The sequence below is a fragment of the Microcaecilia unicolor genome, chromosome 7 (genome assembly GCF_901765095.1).
Source record: "Microcaecilia unicolor chromosome 7, aMicUni1.1, whole genome shotgun sequence".
Classification (NCBI taxonomy): Eukaryota; Metazoa; Chordata; class Amphibia; order Gymnophiona; family Siphonopidae; genus Microcaecilia; species Microcaecilia unicolor.
The window spans coordinates 79,978,485-80,005,172 of NC_044037.1; the positions used below are offsets into that span (position 1 = coordinate 79,978,485).

General features: G+C 46.3%; 1 protein-coding gene across 1 annotated transcript in view; it reads right to left on the bottom strand.

Moving 5' to 3' along the window:
* Nucleotides 1–26,688, bottom strand: part of DIAPH2 (diaphanous related formin 2) — a 1,482,340-nt gene that overhangs the window by 622,199 nt on the left and 833,453 nt on the right. The window contains exon 21 of the mRNA XM_030210672.1: nucleotides 1,717–1,818. Coding sequence (XP_030066532.1) covers nucleotides 1,717–1,818 — 102 coding nt within the window. The remainder of the gene's footprint in view (nucleotides 1–1,716; nucleotides 1,819–26,688) is intronic.

Below are 26,688 nucleotides of genomic sequence, written 5' to 3' on the forward strand. Positions count from 1 at the left end.
ACTGGCATTTAGACATCCAGATCACATGGACATCCAGATCTCAATGTTATAAAGCTGGGATATGGACAACTAAAACTGCAGTATGTCCTTATGGCAAGAGGGTTTGGTCTGGGTTGTTTTGTGTGGGACTAAGGAGAAGCCAAAATATGGACATTCAATTCCAATTTTAGAAGGGGAAGGGACATTTATTTCTAAAAAGACAGACATTGGTATTTAGGCCTGGTACTTGGCAAATCCTAGTTACAAAAAAGTTCTCAAATTGAGCAGCTATCTACTGGAGGGATTGAGGTAAGTCACCTCTTTAATCCCCCCAGTGGTTGCTGCCCTCCCTCCCTTCCCCAAATTTGAAACAGGCAAGGCATACCAGGCATTGTGACATTTTTTTTAATGAACTTCTTAATAGAATTTCAAGTGGACTGGAGGTGCAGCCTAATGGTTAGTACAGCAGGCTGAAAACCCAAAGACCCTGGTTCAAATCCCAATTCAGTTCATTATCATTTTTTAAAAACTGTAAGCCCCCAATGGACAGAAAAAAATACATAATGTAACTGAATATATACCGTTATAATAGCTTTCATACTTCCAGTTGGTGTACAAGAAACCCACAAGCTCAAAGGCTACTTAACAGAAGACTATAAACATTGCCACACTGGGGCAGCCTGAAGGTCTATCAAGCCCAGTATCTTGTTTCCAACAGTGGTCAATCCAGGTCACAATTACCTGGCAAGATCCCAAAACAATAAAACAGATTTATGCTCAGAGCTTACAAAGCAGTTCTATTAATGACACTATTCTAGTACTGATCTGATTGGGTGTGCCAAAATTTAAGCACACCCACTTTTACTACGTCAATGGCTGGCATAAGGGCATACCTATGTGCACCTTGCAATATGCACAAGTGATAGTATTCTATAAGTCATGCACATTGTCTGTTACACGCCCATGCTCTTCTCTTTGGTATGGCCCACTTGTTGTTATGCGCTAGGCAATATACACATCATGTTAATAGGATCGTGCCTAGCACTTACACATGTACATGATAATTGATGGCACCAATCATGCGAGTAAGTGCAGCTATTCTATAAATCTGGCACGTAAATTGGCGTCTAAAGTTAGGTACACCTTATAGAATTGTCCCTTGAGCTCAGAGCTCAATATTTTCTGGACACACTGAATAAACCACTTTAGTGTGTCTGCTTGAGGGATGTGCAACCTAGAAGTACGTTAATTCTTTCAGTCATAAGAAAAAAATCTATGCAACTGACAAAAACCAATCTTGCTGAGTGACCGGAAAGAAAGTCATCATTGACTCTGCATAAATGAATACTTATGTGTTCTTTCTAAACATATATGCACAGCTTCATTATTTATCAACAGCACTTTGATGCCAATCAGCAGAGAGATACAACATTTGATTTGTTCTTAAAATGTTTTCCATAGGAAAGGGCTGTTAAATTATACATCAAGAGCAGGAATATATATGCCCTGCATTAGATTTTAAGTAGTTTCATTTCCTAATTTAGCCAAAGTGTATTAATTAATATTAAGATAAAATATATTGCTGCCAGTTCTCAATGCATGTACTTACACCGATTTAAATAAATAAAAATATATAAAATCTAGAGAGAGAGAAAGAGAAAGATACAATTATTATGCCATTTTCTACCCAATCTTTGACAATTCCCAGTTTTGTTATCTGCATGGTACTATACATACCACAACTCCAAACTGTTCTGGCTCACATAGGTCTTCATATTCACTCTTCAGCTGTGCCAAGGCATTGAGTTCCTTCTGCTCTGGAATGTTTTTCACCAGGTTCTGTAAAAAAAAAAAAAATACAACATAAAGCTTAGCTGTGTGTTTTTAACAGGAATATTCATATGTGTTGGCAAACCACCATAATTCTGTGGCAAATAGGTGCAGAAAATGTGCTCTCACACAAGTTGATTATCATGTTAATAATATATCTTGCAACAAGCAGAATCTATTATAACCAATATTATAAATATGGATTCAATGACTCTCATCTAAAATCTATTATTAAAACAACCATTCTAGAAAGCATGCATATAATTTGTTGACTCTAGAACTGTGAAAGAAAACACTAGCATCCATTGTGAAAGTGTACTCCTGACTGGATAGTAAGTTTCATATACAAGTGACTCGTTAGCAGCTTTCACTTTCAATGAACCAAAAATTACTTTAGAGCATCCCCTTCAAGAATCAGACCATGAGCAGATCCCACCGGATCAGAAAACAGATCAGATTAGTCCAAAATTAACTGAGAATATAAGCCCCCCCTCCCCCACAGCTTCTGAGTTTTGTCAAAGGTTTGGTCACCAGAGCTATGAAACAATACCTATGCAGAATACCTGCTCACCCATGAAAGGGAAAGGCATGTGCAGCTAGTAATGCTTAAGGAGGGGGTCCCAATATTCGCATTACACTTTTCCCACTAGGATGGCATCACGGAGCTATAGGAGGGATTTAGAGCTTGGTAGGGGAAGGGAACCCAGAGAAGAATCCCAAAGATTGAAAAGGGGCTTTTCTGTCCACTAGAAAACAGAGAAGTTTCCAGAGTCCCTAACCCTCTAGCTGCCATTCAAAAGAAGTAGGGGTTTTAAGGGAGGGGTTGAAGGACTTCTGCAGTGCAGTTAGAGAGTTGGAAGCAGAATGGTGGAGTCAAGGACAGCTAGAGGAAGAGCCCCAGCCAATGAAAGCAGAAAGCCCAACCTGAAACACAGCAGAAGCTGAGGACATGGAGCTGGAGGAAGCCGATGAGTATAGGTGGGCAAGGAATAGCCCTGAAGCTCCAGAGGAAAACCAAGCAATGGAGACAAGCTTTTGATGGTGCATTTGATTCATCTATTGTCCAGGAGCCAAGGAATTTATAAGCTACTGTTAAAACACTGTAAGGGAGGAGGATGCCCCAGCCCTTATGGTTAGAGAGTAAAAAGCCAGGGCTGTGGTTTTGTTCTGTTTGTTTGGACTTCTGATAAGTGTGGAGAAAACTAGATGATAGTACAAACTTGCTCACCTGGAGCAGAGAAAGGGGTGGGAGCGAAGGCCCCCAAACCTCCTTGGAGTCAGACCCAGTGGTCCCAGGGTTTGTCTGAGAGGAAGGAAGCTCAATGAAAAAACTGCCTGGACAAAAAACTGCAACCAAGCTGGGATACTGCAGGGGTATTGTATTGGCTGAAGATAAGTCTGTGTTTTTGATATTAGAATACGTAATAAAGCACTGGTCATTAATGACAAGGAAAGGCTCACTAGAACAATTTTAGGAAATGTTGCTACCAAGGAGAAACCTAGTGAAAGGGAGCTAATCGGTGCCAGAATCAACCTGCCACTCCCTCTCTCTCTCCTGTCCTACTGCAAGACTCTTCCTCCAGAATTAATTCCAGAAAAGACACATGCCAAAAGAAGAGAGAAACAGTAGACAATAAAATAAAACAAAACCATAAAGCCCCATGTTTCAGCATGAGCCTTCATCAGGAGTCCCAGTGAAACAAACTGCCATGGTTAGACCGTTATCAGGAAGACTAGCGTTAAAAGCCTATAAAACAATCTTGTAGCATAAATGCTGAAATATTGGCATTTTCTCCAGTCTGGCTGACTTACACTGCAAGATTGTTTTATACGCTCTTAGCGCTAGTGTTCCTGAGAGCAGTCTAACCATCAGGACTCATGTTGAAGGCTCATGCTGAAAGATGGGCTATGCAGAGTCCATGTATTAGTAAATGCTGATTAGTTGGTGATTTAACTGCTTTGCTTTCTTTGGAGTTTTTGCAAATAAAGACTGAATTGTGTCTCCTCTCTCATCACCTTGGCCATTCTAACTCTCTGCTTGGCTTACGATTGTTTTCTTGCAGGCTGCAAACCAGTATGAAACTGATCATCCAGTTCAGAGCTTGATAACAAATTTCAGTTCAGGTTCTCAACCATTTTGATTCCTTGCATGTGTCCAATGAAGATAGTCCAAATTTGGCTTGGAATGGGGGGGGGGGGGGGAGAATACAATAAGAAACATGACTTCTCTAAGGATTTTGGATTTAACTTGCAGCTTTTTTCAGGAAAAATAGGCATTTCCCTGTGCCTTGAGGGCTTACAATCTAAGGCGTCCTTGTATCAAATTGTGCAGCTTAAAATGGTATACTGTGGGGCATGCTGAGACCTCCCACAATACTTTTGACATGTGTGCGAGGGGTGCGTCTAGGAGTAGAGAATGGGGATATCTGCATAAATCAGTTAGCACGGCTACATTACCACATGTGAAACCCTGAATTCTATAAAAAGTGCTAAAAATTGTGTGCACAAATTTGGGAGCATGCCCAATTTGCACGTGCAATTCAGTTGAATAACGAGCCAATTAGTGCAGATAATTGAGAACGTAACAAGCAATTATTGATGCTAATTGGATTTAATTAAAATATATGTGCGTAAATTGTATGCACGGGTCTAAAAAGGGGGAACGGACATGGGTGGGGTAAGGAGCAGATAAGGGGTGTTCCTTTAATTTACGTGCATTGTTACAGAATAAAGGGGATCAATACCAAATTTAGGGGCCTTTTTACTAAGCCACGTAAGCATCTACGTGCGCCCAATGTGCACCAAAATGAAGTTACCGCCCGACTACCGCATGGCTCTTGCAGTAATTTCATTTTTGGCGCTCATCCAATATGCATGCCTGAAAAACATTTTTTAATTTTTGGGCGCACATAATGGATGTGCGTCAAGTGGCATTTGACACACGTAGGTCAATACTGCTGGGATTCTTTACTGCTAGGTCAATGGTTGGCGGTAAAGTCTCAGACCCAAAATGGACGCGCAACAATCTTGCTGCACATCCATTTTCGGCAAAAAAGGCCTTTTTTTACAGATGTTCTAAAAAAATGGATCGGCATGCACCCAAAACCCGTGCCTACACTACCGCAAGCCATTTTTCAGCGCGCCTTTGTAAAAGGACCCCTTAGGCACAGGGATTTACACCAAGGTTATCCTACATAATAATTCTCACCTCCAACGTTCCAATCTTGCTGCCTGTGTCCGTGACTTTCTGCTAGGCCCTGGCTGACGTCACCGGAAAGGAGACACCAGATTGGCTAGCAGAGAGAAGAGGGGAGGAGCTGCGAAGCTATCAGCACGGAGCACTGAAGGAGAAACCGGTCGGTGAGGAGAGAGCAGAGCGAAGGACAGAGGGAAGCGGACAAGGGGAGTAGGTGAGTGGCTGGAGCACTGAGGTTGCCGGAGAGACAGTTGATGATATACGATCAATCAATCAAACAGCCACTTATCTCCCAGAGCGCCGAAAAAAACGGTGCTCTGGGAGATAAGTGGCAGTTTGATTGATCGTATGTCATTGTTCATTTGTTTCAATATCTCTGGGAGAGTCGTTTTTTTCAAGACATCAACTGTATATTATATTACAGTTGCTTTTATCATCTTACTCCTCCTTTGATAGTGGAGAATCATTGAGTAGCCCCTGAAGCAGCCCAGCAGGGCGAAATACGGCCTGTGTCGGGCAATTGTATGCATATTTTAGTATATTATTAAAATCATTTTTATCTATTAACGATCTGCTTTGTATATTTTCCACTGGGAGGGAGGGGCCAGGGGCCCATGGCACACACTCTCATTCTCACACACACACACTCTCTCTCTCTCTCTCACAGACACATTCACAGCCAGTCTCACTCTCTCTCTGTCACGCACACACACTCGCACATTCACTCTCTCTCTCTCTCACACACAGTCACTCTCACACACACTCTCTCAAACATAAACACTCCAAGGAAAACCTTGCTAGTGCAAGTTTCATTTGTGTCAGAAACGGTCCTTTTTTACTAGTGTTAGTATAAATGGTTGCACCTAAATGTAGATGTGGTTCCCGGCACTAAGAACTATTCTATAAACAGTGTGTAACTTTAAATGCCAATTTTTTAGGCCCCATTTATAGAATTCAGTCCTACTAGTGCAGGATTAGCTCTGAGCCCTTACTAAATACAAAATTGATGGTGGTAAGGGCTCAGGACTATCTGCTAATGGCAACATTAGCAGATGGCCATTAAACCAGAAAATGAGAAAATTTGTACCTGAGATAATGGCGGGTTAAGTGCCTTGCGTAAGATCACAAGAAGTGGCTGTGGAATTTGAGCCCTAGCTTCCCTGGTTCTCAACCTGCTGTTCTAACCATTAAGCTACTGCACCAGGAGAATAAGAATGCTCACCGGGAAAGGGCAATTCTTGTTCTGTATTAAGATATTTATTTTATTATTACAACATAGTCTGCTCTTACATATTAATGGGGCAATTCTATTATGTAAAAGTTATGAGCTTGTGTATTTGTGCACATACATGAAAACGTGCTGGCATGGTGCCTAAGAGGTTCTTTTTAGAGCAGCGGAAAGCCCAAAGCGGGCTTACCGCACATTAATCTGGGACTACCACTGGCCGAACGCGAGCGATGGCGGTAGTGCCAGCCCTGGCGCATACCATTTGCCATGCTGTGGAAAATAGCTATTTTCCAGCATGGCACTAACCTGGCGGAAGTGCTGAGCACTACCCAGTTACTGGCATTAAGTGTTCTCCCCCCCATAGGGTCACGTGGTAAGTGAAATCTTACTCCATGGCTATGCCTTTTTATCTGCTGCGGTAAAAAGGGCCACAGTGTTTGGAAAAAAAAAGGGCCCCGCTTCTAGCACAGGGCCCTTTTTACTGCAGCTTGGTAAAAGGACCCATAAGTGCTATATTGTTAATTACTGCTTAACTTACACAGAACATATTTGCAAGGGAGCATACAGAGGGATCCCACTTATGCATATGTAACTCAAAAAACACTATAAATTATGTGTATGTCTGCTGCACTTAGGCACTTGGGAGCCCCTAAATGTTAAGGCACATTAATACCCTGATACACTAGTATTCTGTTGAGGAACGTAGGTACCTACTTTCCATTACAGAACAGGCTCTTACCCCATGCCCTCCAGGCACCTAATTGGGGGCACCCAGTTACTGAATTGCCCCCTTAACATTCAACTGTGAGAACTGCACTATAAATTGTCTTAATGAAGTCCTCTTTAATTCCAAATGCAATGCAATGCCATTAAAAAGCACTCATTGTGAAATCACAACAGATGTACTAGCCTTCATAACAATAGGCTTTTAATTTTAACATCCCACTGGCACTTGTGTTACTTATTTTTATTTATTAGTGTTTCCATAGCAAATTAGGGCAAAACACTGGCTCAGTCTAGGATACATAATCCAACAATGGTAATTTTCCAAGCCAACCTCAATTTCCAGGAGATCGAGAGATATTTTAATACTGAATTCATAATGCATGCAAAGCATGTTGTAATGGCAGGGTGATATGCTTCCAACTGAGTCTTAAATGCTATATTTTTTTATTTTATACCAAGTCTGAAAGGCGGACCTTGATTGAGGACAAAATCAGCAAGGACCATTAACCACTTATGCAGTGGTCTCCATGGAAACCTGCTTTTCCAATTTTGATCAGTGAAACAAAATACCTCAATAGTTCATATATGCAATATCATTTTAATGATAGGGCATCACCTGTTTAATGGTACCTTAAGAGTCTGCTTTAGGGTTTTACTCTGAGAGACCAAGCCTCATTTTGCACAGGATTCTAGGTCAGAAAAAGGATATCCAAGCCCATCTCTCTATATAAAAGGTAAAACCAACGTTCTATGAAGACTCCAGCCGGAAGTGTGAAGGGGGCGAGATATCCGGTTTCTCTATGAGTGTCTGCCCCGCCCTCTCTGTAACACAGTCAGTGAAGGAAAACAGCAGAGCAGGAAATCAAATCCCTGGCTCTGTAACAGTGAAGGACTCAGAGGGGGGAGGGGAGAGAGGCCAGAGGGCAGGGACACACACACTCCCACATGCACACAGAAGAAAACATTGCTAGCCCCCGTTTCAATTGCATCAGAAACGGGGCTTTTTTACTAGTACATTCAGAATTTCCTGGATATTTTATTTCTATGTTCAGTGGAATCTTTTGTAAAATATGTATAGGGCTAGATTCTATATATGGTGCTTAAAAAAATCAGCACCGAAAAAAAGCACTATTCTTTAAGCTGCACTTAAAGTTAGGCACAGTTTATAGAACAGAGCTTATTCCCAGGGATTGCACCCAACTTTAGGCACAGCCATTTGCACCAACTGAAATGTGGTGCAAATGTATACACCTACATTAAGTGTGTATCACTGTTATTCTACAACAACACATGATAATTTTAGGACCGCCCTCATTACGACCATGACCCTCCCATTTCTATGTCCCCTTTTTCAGACCGTGTGTAAATTTTAGGTGCGGATCCCTGTCTAAATATACACATATAAATGCCAATTAAACCTAATTAGTTCCAATAATTTCTTGTTAAAAATCCAATAATTGGTGCTATTTAGCTCCTTATTCAATACATTACACATGCAAATTAGGCATGTGTCCAAATTTGCACTTGCAATTTTTGGCAACTTTTATAGAATTAGGGGGATAATGTGTAGCAGTGCATACGTACCTGACAGCACATCCAAGAAACATTTTATAAAACAAAGCAAAACATGCAAAATTAGAGCAGATTCACATGGAAGTAGCAGTACTTACACACTGAAGTGCATATTTGGCAATTCACATGTATAAATAATGGCACATACATAAGTGAATAACAGATTTTGCAAAATTACAAGTGAAGCCAATTAAGGAGATGCATTCCTTATAAAAACAAATGTGAATTCTCCAGTCACTTTTTAGGTGGATAAGGCCAGAAAGATAAGTACAATTGCTCCCTCCCTCATTTCTTTATACACCATATCCAAACAAGTAGCTAACTCAAACTCATGATTGATTTGGATGAGGTATAAAAGCTGACAGGGAAATGTTTGAAATCTACAAAAATTACCCTTTTAGAATGGGAAGTACACATATTTTAAAATCCTGCTTGAATCACACTACCTTGAAATCTGTGCATGCTGCCTATATACATATGTACCATATATACTTGAATGTAAATTTGTCCGAATATAAACCAAGGTTATCTTTTTCCTCCTGTAAAGGCCTCGTACCGTCCCAGCACATAACACTAGTGTCAGCGTCAGCAGCAGAAAGAAGTACCCTAGGAGCAATGCAGGTCATTGGAGGGGAGGAGAAGAGTGGAGGAAAGAGCTGCTGGTCACCATGGGGAGGGAGAGGGGGAATGAAATGTTTGTAACCACAAAGAGGGGAGGGAGAGGAGGACTGAAATGGCAGGAACCAGGGGGGGTGGGGGGAGAGAGTGAAATGCTGGTGATTGCAGGTAGGGAGAGGAGTCAAAATGTCAGTAACTACTGGAGAGAGGAAGACCAGATACTCAAATATAAATAGAGATCCCAATTTCTGAATTTTTTAGGGGGACAAAAAGTCTTAGTTTATAGTCAAGTATACACAGCAAGTAGCAGCTTTTCTAAAATATATTATTTATTTTCAGTATTTATATACCGACTAGACCAAAGTGGTTTACAATTTTTCTTTTTCAGGTACTTATCTCCATTTACATGTGTACATCTGGGTTTTACACAGTGGTGTAGCCAGACAACCAATTTTGGTTGGGCCTGAGCACAAAGTGGGTGGGCACAAAATTTTCTTTCTCCCCCCTCTCCCCCAGCACTTCACAACTCAAAATATAAATACTTTAGCTGATGAGAATCCCCAATCTCTGTCAGCTGGGGACCTCCATCAGAGATGGCCAGAACTCCTCCCCGCCAAGCCCAGCAGGCAGTAGCAACTCCTCGAGTCACTGATGCCAGCACCCCATACATGCTTAGTTGTCAGTGGCTCCACGATGCTGCCCCCATCTGCCAAGCTCAGTGGAAGGCAGTTCCGGCCAGCCCCGGAAGAGATCCCCAGCTGGCAGGGCTTGGGGATCCCCACTAGCCACAGCAAGGGTCAGGGCTGCTGTTAACCATGCTGGTGACCAGGGCAGAAAATTAAGAAGCCCCTCCCCCAATTCTCTCTCCTCTCCAATCTCTTCATCTGCTGTTACAGTCATACTGACAGACCCTCACAAATTATAGAACAAGGGATCACAAATTAGAAATAAAAATATGTAGACAAACTTGAACTGGGAACCTCAGCATCCACTGCAACACTGGAGAAAAAAAAACAACAACAAAAGTGCATTTCCTTTTCTACTTAACACAATAAAAAGACATCCACTATGCACATTTCCCAAGGCTAACATATTCCATTTAAAACCTTTATTGTCTGGACATTTTATTTTTCCATCATGTTGGTTCCAATTTCTCTTTCCCGCTTTCCTGTCTGTCTTCTGCTAATTCTTCAAGTGGCTGTCCATTTGTCTTTTTTCTCCTGTCATTTCATTTCCTCACTACACCTGCCTCTGAAATATTGATCTTTCCATTTTAGCTCTTTCCTTTCTTTCTTTTCTGCCTCTGTACACTCAAATTTCATCCTCTTTCTAAATCTTTTCCTTCTTTTTACTTTTCAGATATCTATCACATTTCCATTTCCTTTCACCCACTAGCTCTCCCATTCCCCATCTCTCTCCTTCCCAGCCTATCATTCCTTTCCATCTTCAATCTACGCACCATTACCATATTTCTACCCCTGTAATCACTGTTCTCTCATTTATTTCCTTGCCATCTCCACTCCTTGGACCTCTCCCCCATGCTTTCCACCATTCCCAGTGTCTCCCTCCCTCCACCCTTCCAGCCCAGCATCTGTTCCCTCTTTCTCCCATCCTCACCCTCTAGCCTGATATCTCCCTATCCCTTTCACCTCCCACCATCAGCATCTTCCAGTCCCATCTCTCTCCCCTCCCCCATTGTTCAGCATTTTTCCCTTTATCTTCCCTACCATCCATTGTCCATCTTCTCTCCCTGGATCCATCTTCCCTCTTTCTCCCCTCCTCCACTTGTGCATCTCTCCTTTCCTCTCCTCTCCTGCACCGTATTTCCCATCGTCTGGGTTGGGAACAGAGCGGGGATCAGGTAAGACCCGGCACAGAGCTGATGCAGTCACAGTGGCAGGTGGTATAACTACTACTACTATAAATCATTTCTGTGGCGGAGCAGGTGGGAGAAGAGGGGTTGGTGGTTGGGAGGCGAGGATAGTGGAGGGCAGATTTATACGGTCTGTGCCAGAGCCGGTGATGGGAGGCGGGACTGGTGGTTGGGAGGCGGGGAATCCTGCTGGGCAGACTTATACGGTCTGTGCCCTGAAAAAGACAGGTACAAATCAAGGTAAGGTATACACATATGAATTTATCTTGTTGGGCAGACTGGATGGACCATGCAGGTCTTTTTCTGCCATCATCTACTATGTTACTATGTTCATGTCCAACTTTTCTCCCTCTCCCTGCCTTGAGCCCCTGGTCTAACATCTCTCCCCCCCCCCCCCCACACACACACAGCATCTCTCCATCCTTCCTTCCCCCTCACCTCAATGCCATGTTCAACATTTCCCCTCTCATCTCTCCCTCCTTTCCTTCCACTTCCATGTCCAACACTTTTTTTTTCTCTCTGGTCCTTTACCACTCCTATGCAGTCTTTCCCTCCCTCTCCCCATCCCATCCCACCCATATCCAACAATTCTCCCTCTCTTTCCCCTTGCAGCATCTCTCCATTCCTCCACCTCACCTAGCACTACCCTATCTCACTCCCTCATTCCAACAGTTCTCCTGTCTCTCCCTCTCTTCCTGATCCCTCAAGCCACCTACCAGCATGCTGCACCTTTTTCCCCTCTCCACCCCCAGCCACCCACTCACATTCTACACCTTTTGCCCTCTCCCCCGCTGCCCTCACGGTTTTTGTTCTCTCCCACCTCCAAGCACCCACCGGCGCGCCGCAGGCCCTCCCTCCCCTTCCATCCCCGCCGGATGTCTGAAGCGGAGCGTCCGTCAGCACGCTGCCACTACACGACTGCTTCCATCCAGCTGGCCTCACCTTGTCTAATACTCTTTCTGAAGAGACGGGGCCAGCGCAGAGGAAGCACTTGTAGCAGCATGTGGACGGCCCCGGCGCCGCGCGGCTCCATCCGCCACTGCCGGACGGGGATGACAGGGGAGGGAGCAGGGAGGGAACAAAACCTGCAGCGTGCTGGTGGGTGGTTGGGAGGAGGGAAAGCTGAAGTTGTGGTTTGGTTGAGTTGCACCTTTGCTGGGTGGGCCCAGGCCCATCCAGGCCCACCCGTGGCTACGCCCCTGGTTTTACATGTATAAATGTCTTCAAAGCCTTTGCAAATGACTTTATTGCTCCCTGTCTGTGCAGTCAGGCAGCTCAGTTCCCTCTCCTTCCTTCGAGTGCAGCCGGCTATCTCTCCCCCCTCTTTCCAGCAGTTAGCCACGGCACGGGCCACGCTGAAGACAGTCTCGTTGCTGTTTCATCCTGCCTTTTCAACTTCCTGTGAATAGGACAAAGCAGCAAGATGGACCAGGGCAGCCAGAAACAGCTGTCTTCAGTGCTGCCCTTGCTGCGGCTCACTGCTGGAAACAGGATAGCCAGCCGGACCTGAAGGAAGAAGGGAGAGCTTAGACACCTTTGAGAAAATCCATTTTTTGGATGGCGAAGTTCACCAGATGAATTGGGTTTTTGTCACCAAGGTCTTAAAAAATCCCATGGACCACAATACCTTACTTTCATACAAGAGCTTGCCTTTTTCCCAGTTCTTGTGGTTCCATCAAATTTGTACTTCCCTAGAACATTTCAAACAACACTCCCACACTTTATTCCAGGATCTTCTTTCCAGGGGCTACCCCCATGAAGATTTGAAAACAGCCTACCGGCGGGCTCATTGCATGAATCGAGACCTATTGTTTACACCTAAGTCAGCGGAAGGGGAAGACCAGAAGATGGTGTGTGTAATGCATCACACAGAGGGGGTGAATGGTTGGCAAACATATTGCATAGACACTGGGATGTCATCAGATCGCATGCAGTGTTCAGTGACTATGGGCTATTGATTGCATTCTCTAGGGATAGAAACATTAAAGAGATCATCAGTCCATCTGAGTTACCCTTGGCGCACGATGTAGCATTAGATTTCCCGAGGAAAGGGCACTTTAAATGCGGACATTGCATGACGTGTGACATCACCATGGAGGGTGATGTCTGGACTAATCCAGTTGACCAGAGAATTTACCATTCCACGCGGTATACAGATTATAGAACATCTTGTGTGGTTTATGCATTGCATTGCCCATGTCCCAAATTGTATATTGGCTAAACCACCAGACCATTACATATTCGTATCAACGAACACAGACATAGCATGGTACACCAGAGAACGGGGGCACTGTTGGTCTATCATTGTACACAATGCTTGCATACGTTGGAAGACTTCTCTGTCAGAGTGATTGACAGCGTGATCCCCAAATTACGTGGGGGGGCAATAACAGGAGATTGATCCAGCTTGAGCAACGATGGATATTCTATTTAAAGTCTACCGAACCGAATGGGCTTAATGCGAAAATTGATTGGACTGCTTTTTTCTGATGGAGTACAGTTATGGGGCTACTGACAGTCAGACTTGTTTGTATTGGACTTTCTTGTTTGTCAGTTGTTTTTGTGCACACTTTTGATTTTATCAATTCTTTCTGTGGATGGAGTATGGGACTGGAACATTAGGTTGTTCATTAAGTGATCCGGCAGCTGTCATACAGCTGTCAGTTTTCTGACAGGCTCTCCAGAGCGCCTGCATGGACATTGCGGGCGTGATTGGTCCGTTGTCAAGATCAGCTGTTGGCGACCTGACAGACTTCCCAGTGCGCATGTGTGGGCATCTAGCATATTACTGCCACCATTTTTTGCTTATTTTGAGCACTTGATTATCAACGGATGCATGCTCTGTCTAGGTCGGCTACTATTGCTGCTTTTCTTTCTGCTTCTTCTGGTTGGTATGGTGGGCACCATGCGAGTGGTTGAAGGGACATTATATGCAATTTTTTGTTCCCCTGCAGCGCCACTGTGGAGTTCGAACTTGCATTGATGAGACTGGTATCCTGCGTCCCCTGAAGAAGCTTTTTGGTGAACGGGTCCGTCAGGTTTGGATGCCATTTGTGACTACTAGATGCAGTCAAGTGCAGTCAGTTAAGTCAAGTTGAATTTCGATTTGAACATATTAACTATCGTTGGACAGTGGGAAGGCTGGTTACTTTATCATAACCTTTTGATTTGTTTTTTTGGACATCATTGTATTGCATAAAGAAATAAACATAAAAAGAGTCATAAATTATTTGTTGCACAACCTTTTTGGTTGGCTGGGGTTTTTTTGACCGATGATTATACAGTGACCAGGACAAAGTACTGAGTCTTGGAATGACAGATTATTACCTTCTGAGGTTTTTTCCCCCTGTTTTGATTTTTTTACCTTTCAATGGTATGGTCTTGATGCATATCAAGATATACGCTCGATTTGGTGACATTACTGAATACCATGTGTGCCATCTACGGTACATCAAGAATGTGTAAGTAAATAAATAAATACCCTTCAGTAAACATTCTCCTTAATTGTTTTAATATGCACTAATTGAAAAGTTAAGGTATGATAAGTCAAATAGTGCACATTAAATCAAATTTAGCATGTACTAAATTTGTAAGGCACAATAATAAACTGAGGGGTCCTTTTACAAAGGTGATCTAGCGTTTTTAGCATGTGTGTTAAATATGCTTATGCTAAATGATAGAGATGCCCATGTAGTCCTAATCATTAGAACATACTAAAACCACTAGCACACCATTGTAAAAGACACCCTCAATGCATAATAATCAACGCATACCCCTAAAACCCAGTGATTCTCAGAGGATGCAATGGGCTGTATTGTCAGTAATTTAATATAGACAAGATGACCTACTAAATTATGATTTTAAACAGAATGAGTCAACTCACTTTTAACCACAGACTTTTACAGTTGTATAGTAAGGAGCACCAAGGGGCAGACCGTCCCTGGTGCCATCTTGGCAGAGGCGTGGTGGGAAACCCAGGCCCCTCCAAATTGAGGCGCTTGACTGGTGAGGGTCCCCAAGCATGCCAGTGGAACCCCTCCTGTCCATGCACTACACTGGCTACTTGCCTATCCCCCGCACAATGCTGGGTTTTTGTATAACCGAGTGTGTGCAAGGGAGGTCCACCCTTCATGCATGCTCAGTTTTCACAAATCTGCAGGGGAGGCAGGTCTACCTTAAACATACTTGGCTGTACAAAAAACAAGCATTGCACAGGGGGGAGAGTGGACAATGCGGCTTGCAGGCAAGAGGGTTTCCACTGATGGGGCTTGAGGACCCCCTCCCCCCCCCCCCCCCACGGCAATTCAGGTATGTAGTATGCACCAGGGAGAAGGGAAGAGCAGAGACAAACAGTGGTATGGTAAGGGGGTGGGGCGCCATCCTACCCCTTTGCCCTGGGTACCATCCTCCCTTACTGCGTCACTGGATTCTTACAGCACAAAATTAAAGCAGAAACTATTTGCATTATATCATGTCAGTTTGTTTTATGATCTCCAACAATGCCTGTTAGGCGAGACTCAGATCTTTAACTAACTACTACATTTTGTCAATTATTTTACAATATTTCCTAAACTGTATTTTCTTTAAATGTTAATTGCATGCATAAAGGTTAGTAAAGGAATGTAAGTGAACTATGGTGACCTTTCCTTCTTGCCAATACATAACCTTTTCTTTTTTTTTTCTTTTTTTGTCTCCACACCTCCTTTTGTCTCATTAAATTAATCCAATTTAAGCTTAGGTTGAAGCTAAGTTCTTAAGTGAGGACTGTATCAAAGTGGGCTACCATTAAGACATTATCTTACTATTAAACTTAGTTATTAGTAACTAGTGTTCATTGCATAACATGGGACCTGTGCTATAATAGCACGAGTAGGACATAAAAAGTTTATAGCTGAAATAGTACATAGAAATGGTGTATTTATAAAAATCAGTTTAGAATGATTATTTCTGAAAAGGTTGATTAGGTCTTAAGAATGATCATTTTTGTACAAGTAGAGACCCTCTCTCTTCAACCCTAACCATATGGGCCCTGCTGCAGATAACTCAAGCTAAGCTTTAGTAAAAGACCCCCTTAGCCCCTTATAAAGCCTTTCTACAAACAGATTTATAGTTGTTGGGGTTTTTTTACCCAGAAAAACAAAGGGAGAGGAGACGGAGGATTAGATGAGAATAAGCTAAAATAAAGAAAACTACTTAAGCAATAACAAGAAAATTAAATCCTCCTTTAGCTACATAAAAGAAAATATTTAAAAATTGAAATATAAATGGAGAATGTGGAAATGATTTAAGTGCCTCTCTCAAGATCACCTACTGCTGGATAAAATATATCACATTTCCTTTCAGCTCTGGTATTGAGAATATGCTGTAATTTAGCCCACAGGAAATCAAATTCTGTTCTACTAACAGAAGAAATTTCAGGTCCAAGCTTACTGACATTAATTTATTTCTCCTGACAACTTGTCTAGGTCCTTATTACTACTACTACTATTTAGCATTTCTATAGCGCTACAAGGCATACGCAGCGCTGCACAAACATAGAAGAAAGACAGTCCCTACTCAAAGAGCTTACAATCTAATAGACAAAAAATAAATAAAGTAAGCAAATCAAATCAATTAATGTGAACGGGAAGGAAGAGAGGAGGGTAGGTGGAGGCGAGTGGTTACAAGTGGTTACGAGTCAAAAGCAATGTTAAAGAGGTGGGCTTTCAGTCTAGATTTAAAGGTGGCCAAGGATGGGGCAAGACGTAGGGGCTCAGGAAGTTTATTCCAGGCGTAGGGTGCAGCGAGACAGAAGGCGCGAAGTCTGGAGTTGGCAGTAGTGGAGAAGGGAACAGATAAGAAGGATTTATCCATGGAGCAGAGTGCACGGGAAGGGGTGTAGGGATGGACGAGTGTGGAGAGATACTGGGGAGCAGCAGAGTGAGTACATTTATAGGTTAGTAGAAGAAGTTTGAACAGGATGCAAAAATGGATAGGGAGCCAGTGAAGGGTCTTGAGGAGAGGGGTAGTATGAGTAAAGCGACCCTGGTGGAAGATGAGACAGGCAGCAGAGTTTTGAACCGACTGGAGAGGGGAGAGGTGACTAAGTGGGAGGCCAGCAAGAAGCAGATTGCAGTAGTCTAAATGAGAAGTGACAAGGGTTTGGATGAGGGTTTTGGTAGAGTGCTCGGAAAGAAAGGGGAGGATTTTACGGATGTTGTAAAGAAAGAAACGACAGGTCTTGGCAATCTGCTGGATATGAGCAGAGAAGGAGAGAGAAGAGTCAAAGATGACCCCAAGGTTTCGAGCTGAGGAGACAGGGAGAATGAGAGAGCCATCAACAGAAATAGAAAATGGGGGGAGCTGGGAGGTGGGTTTGGGGGGGAAAATGAGAAGCTCGGTTTTGGTCATATTTAATTTCAGGTGGCGTTGAGACATCCAGACAACAATGTCAGACAAGCACGCTGAAACTTTGGTTTGGATGCAAGGTGAGATATCAGGGGTAGAAAGGTAGATTTGGGAGTCATCAGCATAGAGATGGTAGGAAAAGCCACGGGATGAGATTAATGAACCAAGGGAAGAAGTGTAGATAGAAAAGAGGAGGGGACCAAGAACAGAACCCTGAGGTACGCCGACAGGCAGAGGGATAGAAGTAGAAGAGGATCCACCAGAGTGAACACTAAAGGTGCGGAGGGAGAGGTAGGAAGAGAACCAGGAAAGGACAGAGCCCTGGAATCCAAGTGAGGACAGGGTATCGAGAAGTATGCTGTGATCGACAGTGTCAAAAGCAGCGGAAAGATCAAGAAGAATGAGGATGGAATATTGACCTCTGGATTTAGCCAGTAATAGGTCATTGGAGACTTTAGTAAGTGCAGTTTTGGTTGAGTGGAGAGGGCGAAAACCGGATTGTAGTGGGTCAAGAATAGCATGTGAGGAAAGAAAATCAAGGCAGCAGCGGTGAACAGCACGCTCAAGTAATAATAATTAATAGTAATAAGGTCAGCAGTGGCTTATTTCCAATTTAGCATAGATTTTGGGGGTGGTAAGTTATCTTCCCATGCAGAATTTTTTTTGGGGGGAGGGGAAATAATTATCAATGCGGGCTACCATTAAGATGGGTTATTTTACCACCACTGTGCTATGTTACCGAAGGGTCCTTTTTTTTTTTTTTTACAGTGAGACCAAGGGGACATAGTTATCAAGTTGCATTATCTGGGTACAGTGGAAGAGTAGTCTAGTGGTTAAAACACTGGGCTGATAACCATGAAAACTCAGTTCAAATCTCACCAATGTTCCATGTGATTTTAGGCAAATCACTTAGGGAGTCTTTTATTAAGCTGTCGGAAAACGCATCGGGTAAGTAGCCCCTAAAAACAAATGATCATGCGGTAAGATTACTCTTACCATTTAACCATGTGGGTGGGGGAAGCACTTACCCATGGGTGTATTTTGGGGGGCGAAGGGGTGCATTGTCCGCCCAAATGCAGGGCCGGCACAACCCGGCTGCAGGCAACTCTCGGTCCCTCCTTCCCCTCCTCAGCTCCCCAACAGCCCTCCTCTCTGTTCCTGCCGCCCTGTGTTTAAACCTTTTATTTTAAATCCCAGCGATGGCACTGAAAACAGCACAGCGTGACAGCGGGCTTCCCATCAGCCTTTCCCTTCCCTCTCAGTGTCCCACCTTCCTCTGATGATGTATTTCCTGTTTCTGCAAGGGTGGAACACAGAGGAACGAGAAAGGCTGAAGACGAGTCCGCTGTGACGCTGTGCTGTTTTCAGTGCCGTTGCTGCGATTTGATAAAAGGTTTAAACACAGGGTGGCAGGAATAGAGAGGAGGGCAGTTGGGAAGCTGAGGGTGGAAAGGAGGGGCTGGGTTGGAACTGAACTCGGGGACTGAAAAGGGGAAACAGATGGCTGAACTTGGGAACAGGGTAGTTCCTTAAGGGGGATGACTAGGCTTTCCAAGAAGAGGATGGCCTCTTCCAAGAAATGATAACCAGCTTATTACAATATGTACTGCCCAGCTTATTATCATAAGAGCTGCCTATGGCATAGAGAAAACATATAAGTAATTGTATGTATGATGTTATTTGGAGATTCAGTACAGCAAACACTGATGTGTAGTAGTCTGTTCTCCCATGAGAAACAATCAATTGTAATCTGTAGTTGGTAAGTAAATAAAAATTGCTTTTCTCATACGTGGCCTTGAGTCTCTATCATTACAGATTGTGGGTGACTGGTACATAATAGTTTTGGGGTGGTAGAGGTGCCCTAAAACATGATAAAATAATCCATCTTATCACTAGCCCATATTGATAACTTTCTCCCTTACACTGTAAACCCTCCAGGGATAGGGAAATACCAGTAGTACCTGAATGTAACTCATCATGAGCTACTACTGAAAAAGTCTGAGTTAAATTTAAAGAAAAATAAAATAATGTGCATTATTTTTTTTCCTTAATGCGTGTTAAACAGCATTAATTCATATTATATTACTAAACTGCATTTTAAGAGCTCCTTTTACTAAGCTGTGTTAAGCACTAACACTTGCTGACCACAGGTTAAACTCCACTACTGCAGGGCACGCGGAGGCATCCCGCAGCAGGTTTGTGTTCAACATGCATTAAAAACAGAAAATATTTTTTAGCGTTGGGAGTGTGTTTGGGGGTGGAAACCAGGTGTGTCCAGTGTTAATCACTTGGTGATGTGGTGATGCTGCATACTAACCAATTAGCATGTAGTTATTACAGTTTATTCGGTATTTGATATACCGCTGTTTCAAAAGGCATTTGGTCACAGCAGTTTACAATAAAAACAATCAACAAATAAAATTCCTATAAAAGAACGCCATTTATGTACAGGAAAGTAAAACAATCATAGGGGGAGAGAAGGGGAATCTAAGAAACGTGTTCACTGAAGCTATAATGTGGTCCAAACACTTATACTTTCTAAGTTTAACTATTGTAATACTGTTTACTCACGGTTAACATACTCTTTAGTCAAGAAACTTCAATCAGAGTAAAACACTGCTGCCCATCTTGTTTGTAGAGTTCCTCAATATACCAAAGCAACTACTCTCCTGGCTAATCTACATTGGCTTCAAGTACAAAAGTACTGCCATACTGGGACAGACCAAAGGTCCATCAATCTGAGCATCCTGTTTCCAACAATGGCCAATCCAGGTCACAAATACCTGGCAAGATCCCAAAAAAGTACAATACATAATACGCTGCTTATTCCAGAAATAAGCAGTGGATTTTCCCCAAGTCCATTTTAATAATGATCTATGGACTTTTCCTTTAGGAAGCCGTCCAAATCTTGCTACATGCAAAGCCTGATAGAACTGCATTTACAAAATGCTTTTTCTACATCTAGGGACACTCTGATATTTCATTACCCGAGTTGTAAGAAACTTCCTTATTAATCTATTAATAATGCAGGCTTTACCTATCAAGGTACGAAGATATGGAATTCTATGCATAATCCATTAAGATACATTATCAATTACCTCTTATTTTGTAAACTGTTGAAAGCTTTATTTAATAAATCCTTTATTCCCACTTGTAATCGTTAGCTCTCAGGCATGCTTGGAACCGTGCTCTTGTTATTTAATAGTAGTGAAGTTTGTGTACTGTATTATTACTACATATGCTAATACTAATTGTATTGTACTTTTTGCAAATGTGTATTGTTAGCTACACTGAACCCAAATGTGTTTGGAATACAGTGAATGATACATACCTGTAGCAGGTGTTCTCCGAGGACAGCAGGCTGATTGTTCTCACGACTGGGTGACGTCCGCGGCAGCCCCCACCAACCGGAAAGAAGCTTCGCGGGACGGTCAGCACGCAGGGCACGCCCACCGCGCATGCGCGGCCGTCTTCCCGCCCGTGCGCGACCGCTCCCGCCAGTTGAATGACTAGCAAAAAATGAAACACACAACTCCAAAGGGGAGGAGGGAGGGTAGGTGAGAACAATCAGCCTGCTGTCCTCGGAGAACACCTGCTACAGGTATGTATCATTCACTTTCTCCGAGGACAAGCAGGCTGCTTGTTCTCACGACTGGGGTATCCCTAGCTCTCAGGCTCACTCAAAACAAGAACCCAGGTCAATTGAACCTCGCAACGGCGAGGGTACAACAGAAAATTGACCTACGAAGAACAACTAACTGAGAGTGCAGCCTGACCAGAATAAATTCGGGTCCTGGAGGGTGGAGTTGGATTTACACCCCAAACAGATTCTGCAGCACCGACTGCCCGAACCGACTGTCGCGTCGGGTATCCTGCTGGAGGCAGTAATGTGATGTGAATGTGTGGACCGATGACCACGTCGCAGCCTTGCAAATCTCTTCAATAGTGGCTGACTTCAAGTGGGCCACCGACGCTGCCATGGCTCTGACACTATGAGCCGTGACATGACCCTCAAGAGTCAGCCCAGCCTGGGCGTAAGTGAAGGAAATGCAATCTGCTAGCCAATTGGAGATGGTGCGTTTCCCGACAGCGACCCCTAGCCTGTTAGGGTCGAAAGAAATAAACAATTAGGCGGACTGTCTGTGGGGCTGTGTCCGCTCCAAGTAGAAGGCCAATGCTCTCTTGCAGTCCAATGTGTGCAACTGACGTTCAGCAGGGCGGGTATGCGGCCTGGGGAAGAATGTTGGCAAGACAATTGACTGGTTAAGATGGAACTCTGACACCACCTTCGGCAGGAACGTTGGGTGGGTGCGGAGCACTACTCTGTTGTGATGAAATTTGGTATATGGAGCGTGAGCTACCAGGGCTTGAAGCTCACTGACCCTACGAGCTGAAGTGACTGCCACCAAGAAAATGACCTTCCAGGTCAAGTACTTCAGATGGCAGGTATTCAGTGGCTCAAAAGGAGGTCTCATCAGCTGGGTGAGGACGACGTTGAGATCCCATGACACTGTAGGAGGCTTGATAGGGGGCTTGGACAAAAGCAAGCCTCTCATGAATCGAACGACTAAAGGCTCTCCAGAGATGGCTTTACCTTCCACACGATAATGGTAAGCACTAATCGCACTAAGGTGATTCCTTACTGAGTTGGTCTTGAGGCCAGACTCTGATAAGTGCAGAAGGTATTCAAGCAGGTTCTGTGCAGGGCAAGAACGAGGTTCTAGGGCCTTGCTCTCACACCACACGACAAACCTCCTCCACTTGAAAAAGTAACTCTTTTTAGTGGAATCCTTCCTAGAGGCAAGCAAGACCCGGGAGACACCCTCAGACAGACCCAACGCAGCGAAGTCTACGCCCTCAACATCCAGGCCGTGAGAGCCAGGGATTGAAGGTTGGGGTGCAGCAACGCTCCGTCGTTCTGCGAGATGAGAGTCGGAAAACACTCCAATCTCCACGGTTCTTCGGAGGACAACTCCAGAAGAAGAGGGAACCAGATCTGACGGGGCCAAAAGGGCGCCACCAGAATCATGGTGCCGCGGTCTTGCTTGAGCTTCAGTAAGGTCTTCCCCACCAAAGGTATGGGAGGATAAGCATACAGGAGGCCGGTCCCCCAATGGAGGAGAAAGGCATCCGACGCTATCCTGCCGTGTGCCTGAAGTATGGAACAGAACAGAGGCAGCTTGTGGTTGGTCTGAGAGGCGAAAAGGTCCACCGAAGGGGTGCCCCACTCTCGGAAGATCTTGCGCACCACTCTGGAATGGAGCGACCACTCGTGCGGTTGCATGACTCTGCTCAGTCTGTCGGCCAGACTGTTGTTTACGCCTGCCAGGTACGTGGCTTGGAGGAGCATGCCGAACCGGCACGCCCGCCACATCCCGACGGCCTCCTGACACAGGGGGCGAGATCCGGTGCCCCCCTGCTTGTTGACGTAATACATTGCAACCTGATTGTCTGTCCGAATTTGGATAATTTGGCAGGACAGCCGATCTCTGAAAGCCTTCAGTGCGTTCCAGATCGCTCGGAGCTCCAGGAGGTTGATCTGCAGATCCTTTTCCTGGAGGGACCACAGACCCTGGGTGTGGAGCCCATCGACATGAGCTCCCCACCCCAGGCGAGATGCATCCGTCGTCAGCACTTTCGTGGGCTGTGGAATTTGGAATGGGCGTCCCAGGGTCAAATTGGTCCGGATGGTCCACCAGAGCAGTGAAGAGCGGCAACTGGTGGAGAGGCGGATGACATCTTCTAGATTCCCGGTGGCTTGGAACCACTGGGAAGCTAGGGTCCATTGAGCAGATCTCATGTGAAGACGAGCCATGGGAGTCACATGAACTGTGGAGGCCATATGACCCAGAAGTCTCAACATCTGCCGAGCTGTGACCTGCTGAGACGCTCTGGTCTGCGAAGCCAGGGACAGGAGGTTGTTGGCCCTCGCTTCGGGAAGGAAGGCCTGAGCCGTCTGAGTATTCAGCAGAGCTCCTATGAATTCCAGAGACTGCGTTGGCTGGAGATGGGACTTTGGGTAATTTATCACAAACCCCAGCAGCTCCAGGAGTCGAGTAGTGCACTGCATAGACCGGAGGGCTCCCGCCTCCGAGGTGTTCTTGACCAGCCAATCGTCGAGATATGGGAACACGTGCACTCCCAGCTTGCGTAGGTAGGCCGCCACCACCACGAGGCACTTTGTAAACACTTGTGGGGCGGAGGCGAGCCCAAAGGGCAGCACACAATACTGAAAGTGCCGTGCGCCCAGGCGGAATCTGAGATACTGTCTGTGAGCTGGCAGTATCGGGATGTGAGTATATGCATCCTTTAAATCCAGGGAACATAGCCAATCGTTTTTCTGAATCATTGGCAGAAGGGTGCCCAAGGAAAGCATCCTGAACTTTTCTTTGACCAGGAATTTGTTCAGGCCCCCTGTTTTCTTTTCCACAAGGAAGTACCTGGAATAGAATCCCTGCCCTTCCTGCCCGAGTGGTACGGGCTCGACCGCATTGGCGCTGAGAAGGGCGGAGAGTTCCTCTGCAAGTACCTGCTTGTGATGGGAGCTGAAGGATTGAGCTCCCGGAGGACAATTTGGAGGCAGGGAGGCCAAATTCAGAGCGTATCCGCACCGCACTATTTGGAGAACCCACTGGTCGGAGGTTATGAGAGGCCACCTTTGGTGAAAAAATTTTAACCTCCCCCCGACCGGCAGATCGTCCGGTACGGACACTTTGAGGGCGGCTATGTTCCCGTGGATCCAGTCAAAAGCCCGTCCCTGGCTTTTGCTGTGGAGGCGCAGGGGGCTGCTTAGGCGCACGCTGTTGACGGGAACGAGCGCGCTGGGGCTGTCCCTGTGCCTGACGAGGCCTTCGGGCCGGCTGGTTGTACCTACGCTTTGCAAAAGAATAGGGTGCAGCCTGCCGGGCCCGGGAAAAACGTCCACCTGTGGAGGTGGATGCTGAAGGCGCCCGGTGGGAGAGTTTGTCGAGGGCGGTTTCCCGCTGGTGCAGTTGGTCCACCATCTGCTCGACCTTCTCACCGAAAATGTTATCCCCCCGGCAAGGGACGTCGGCCAGTCTCTGCTGGGTGCGGTTGTCCAGGTCAGAGGCACGCAGCCATGAGAGCCTGCGCATCACTATACCTTGGGCCGCAGCACGAGATGCCATGTCACAGGTGTCATAGATACCCCTGGACAGGAACTTTCTGCACGCCTTCAGCTGCCTGACCACCTCCTGATAAGGCCTGGACTGCTCCGGCGGGAGCTTCTCGACCAGGTCCGCCAGTTGTTGCACATAGGTCCGCATGTGAATGCTCATATAGAGCAGGTATGACTGGATGCGGGTCACGAGCATGGAGGATTGGTAGGCCTTCCTCCCAAACGAGTCCAGAGTGCGAGACTCCCGCCCCGGGGGCGCCGAGGCGGTATCCCTCGAACTCCGTGCCCTCTTGAGAGCAGAATCCACGACCGCCGAGTCATGGGGCAATTGGGGCCGCATTAACTCTGGGTCGGAGTGGATCCTGTATTGGGACTCTGCTTTCTTGGGAATGGTGGGGTTAGTTAACGGTCGCACCCAGTTCCGAAGCAGTGTCTCTTTGAGGACATTGTGCAGCGGCACCGTGGAGGACTCTCTAGGTGGTGATGGATAGTCGAGGACCTCGAGCATCTCGGCCCTCGGCTCTTCCACAGAGACCACGGGGAAGAGAATGCTAATAGACATATCCCGCACAAAGGAGGCAAAGGAGAGACTCTCTGGAGGTGAGAGCTTCCTCTCCGGTGAAGGCGTGGGGTCCGAGGGAAGGCCCGTAGACTCCTCTGAGGAGAAATATCTAGGGTCCTCCTCTTCCCCCCACGAGTCCTCATCCTCGGTATCGGACATAAGCTCATGTAGCTGAGTCCTGAACCGGGCCCGGCTCGACGTGGAGGCACCAGGGTCTCGGTGTCGTCGAGCGGTGGACTCCCGCGCCGGCGGGGACGGAGCTCCCTCCATCGACGTCGACGGGGACTCCACCTGCGTGGCGGTCGAGACCGGCGCCGCAAGCGGCGGCGGTGTCGACGGCCCCGGCGCCGGGCTAGAGCTCGCCGGCGCCACAGACATCGGCGCCGAGGGCGCAAGCACCCCCGGCGCCGGCACAGCCTGGCGCATCAGCCCTTCCAGGATCCCCGGAAGGATGGCTCTGAGGCACTCGTCCAGGCCCGCTGCCGGGAAAGGCGGTGGGGCCGGTAGGGGTGTCGGCGTCAGAAGCTGATGGGGGCCAGGAGACGGCACCGAGGTGCCGGAACCCCGACGCGTCGGTACCTCCACAACCGACGGGGACCTCTCCTCTCGACGAGTACGCTTCGGCGTCGCCTCCTCTCCGATATCCGGATGCACCGAGGGCGACCGGTGACGACGCTTCTTATCCTTCTTGCGATGCCCGTCACCGGCGCCGGAAGGCATGGAGGAGGAGGAGGTCGATCCCCCTCGGTCTCGAGGTACCGGGTCAGACAGGGTTCGGTCCCGTGGCCCACGAGCTGAGGGAGTGACCGGGGCCGACTGCCCACGCGGCCTCTCACCTCCACTCTCACCGGAGGACCGGCGGGCCGACGGGACCTGTTCTCCTGGGGTCGATGCCATCGGTGCCGATGTCTCGGGCATCGATACCGGTACCGAAGGACCGGGCGTCAGTACCGATGCCGTCGAGGTCGACGTCGAGGGGCCGGCGCAAGTTCCAAAAAGACGGTCCCGCAGAACTTGCCTCGCAACCTGAGTCCGTTTCCGGAGACCGAGACACAGGGAACACGACTTGATATTGTGCTCTGGCCCGAGGCACTGGAGGCACCAAGCGTGGGTGTCGGTCTGCGAGATCGGCCGGCCGCAGCGACCACACTTTTTAAATCCACTCGGGACCTTCGAGGACATCGACGGAAAAATCGCGTCTGCGAAGTCAAAGTCGTCAATGGTGGCTGGAATCACACCTCGAAAAAAGAAACGACCGAGCGGCCACTAGGCCGCAACGCGGCGTCCCCGCTGGAAGCGAGGGAAAAGGAGAGCGCGTGCTCCACACGCTCAGGTTTTTTTTTTGAAAGGGAAACCGGCGATAACCCAAAAACAAGAGAGAAAAAGAAAGCGACGATCCGCGTAAACGCGATCGAAATTCCGGCGGCTGAAACAGAGAGAGCGGCAAAGCACAACTCTCTCCAGACGCGGAAAAAAAGGAACTGGCGGGAGCGGTCGCGCACGGGCGGGAAGACGGCCGCGCATGCGCGGTGGGCGTGCCCTGCGTGCCGACCGTCCCGCGAAGCTTCTTTCCGGTTGT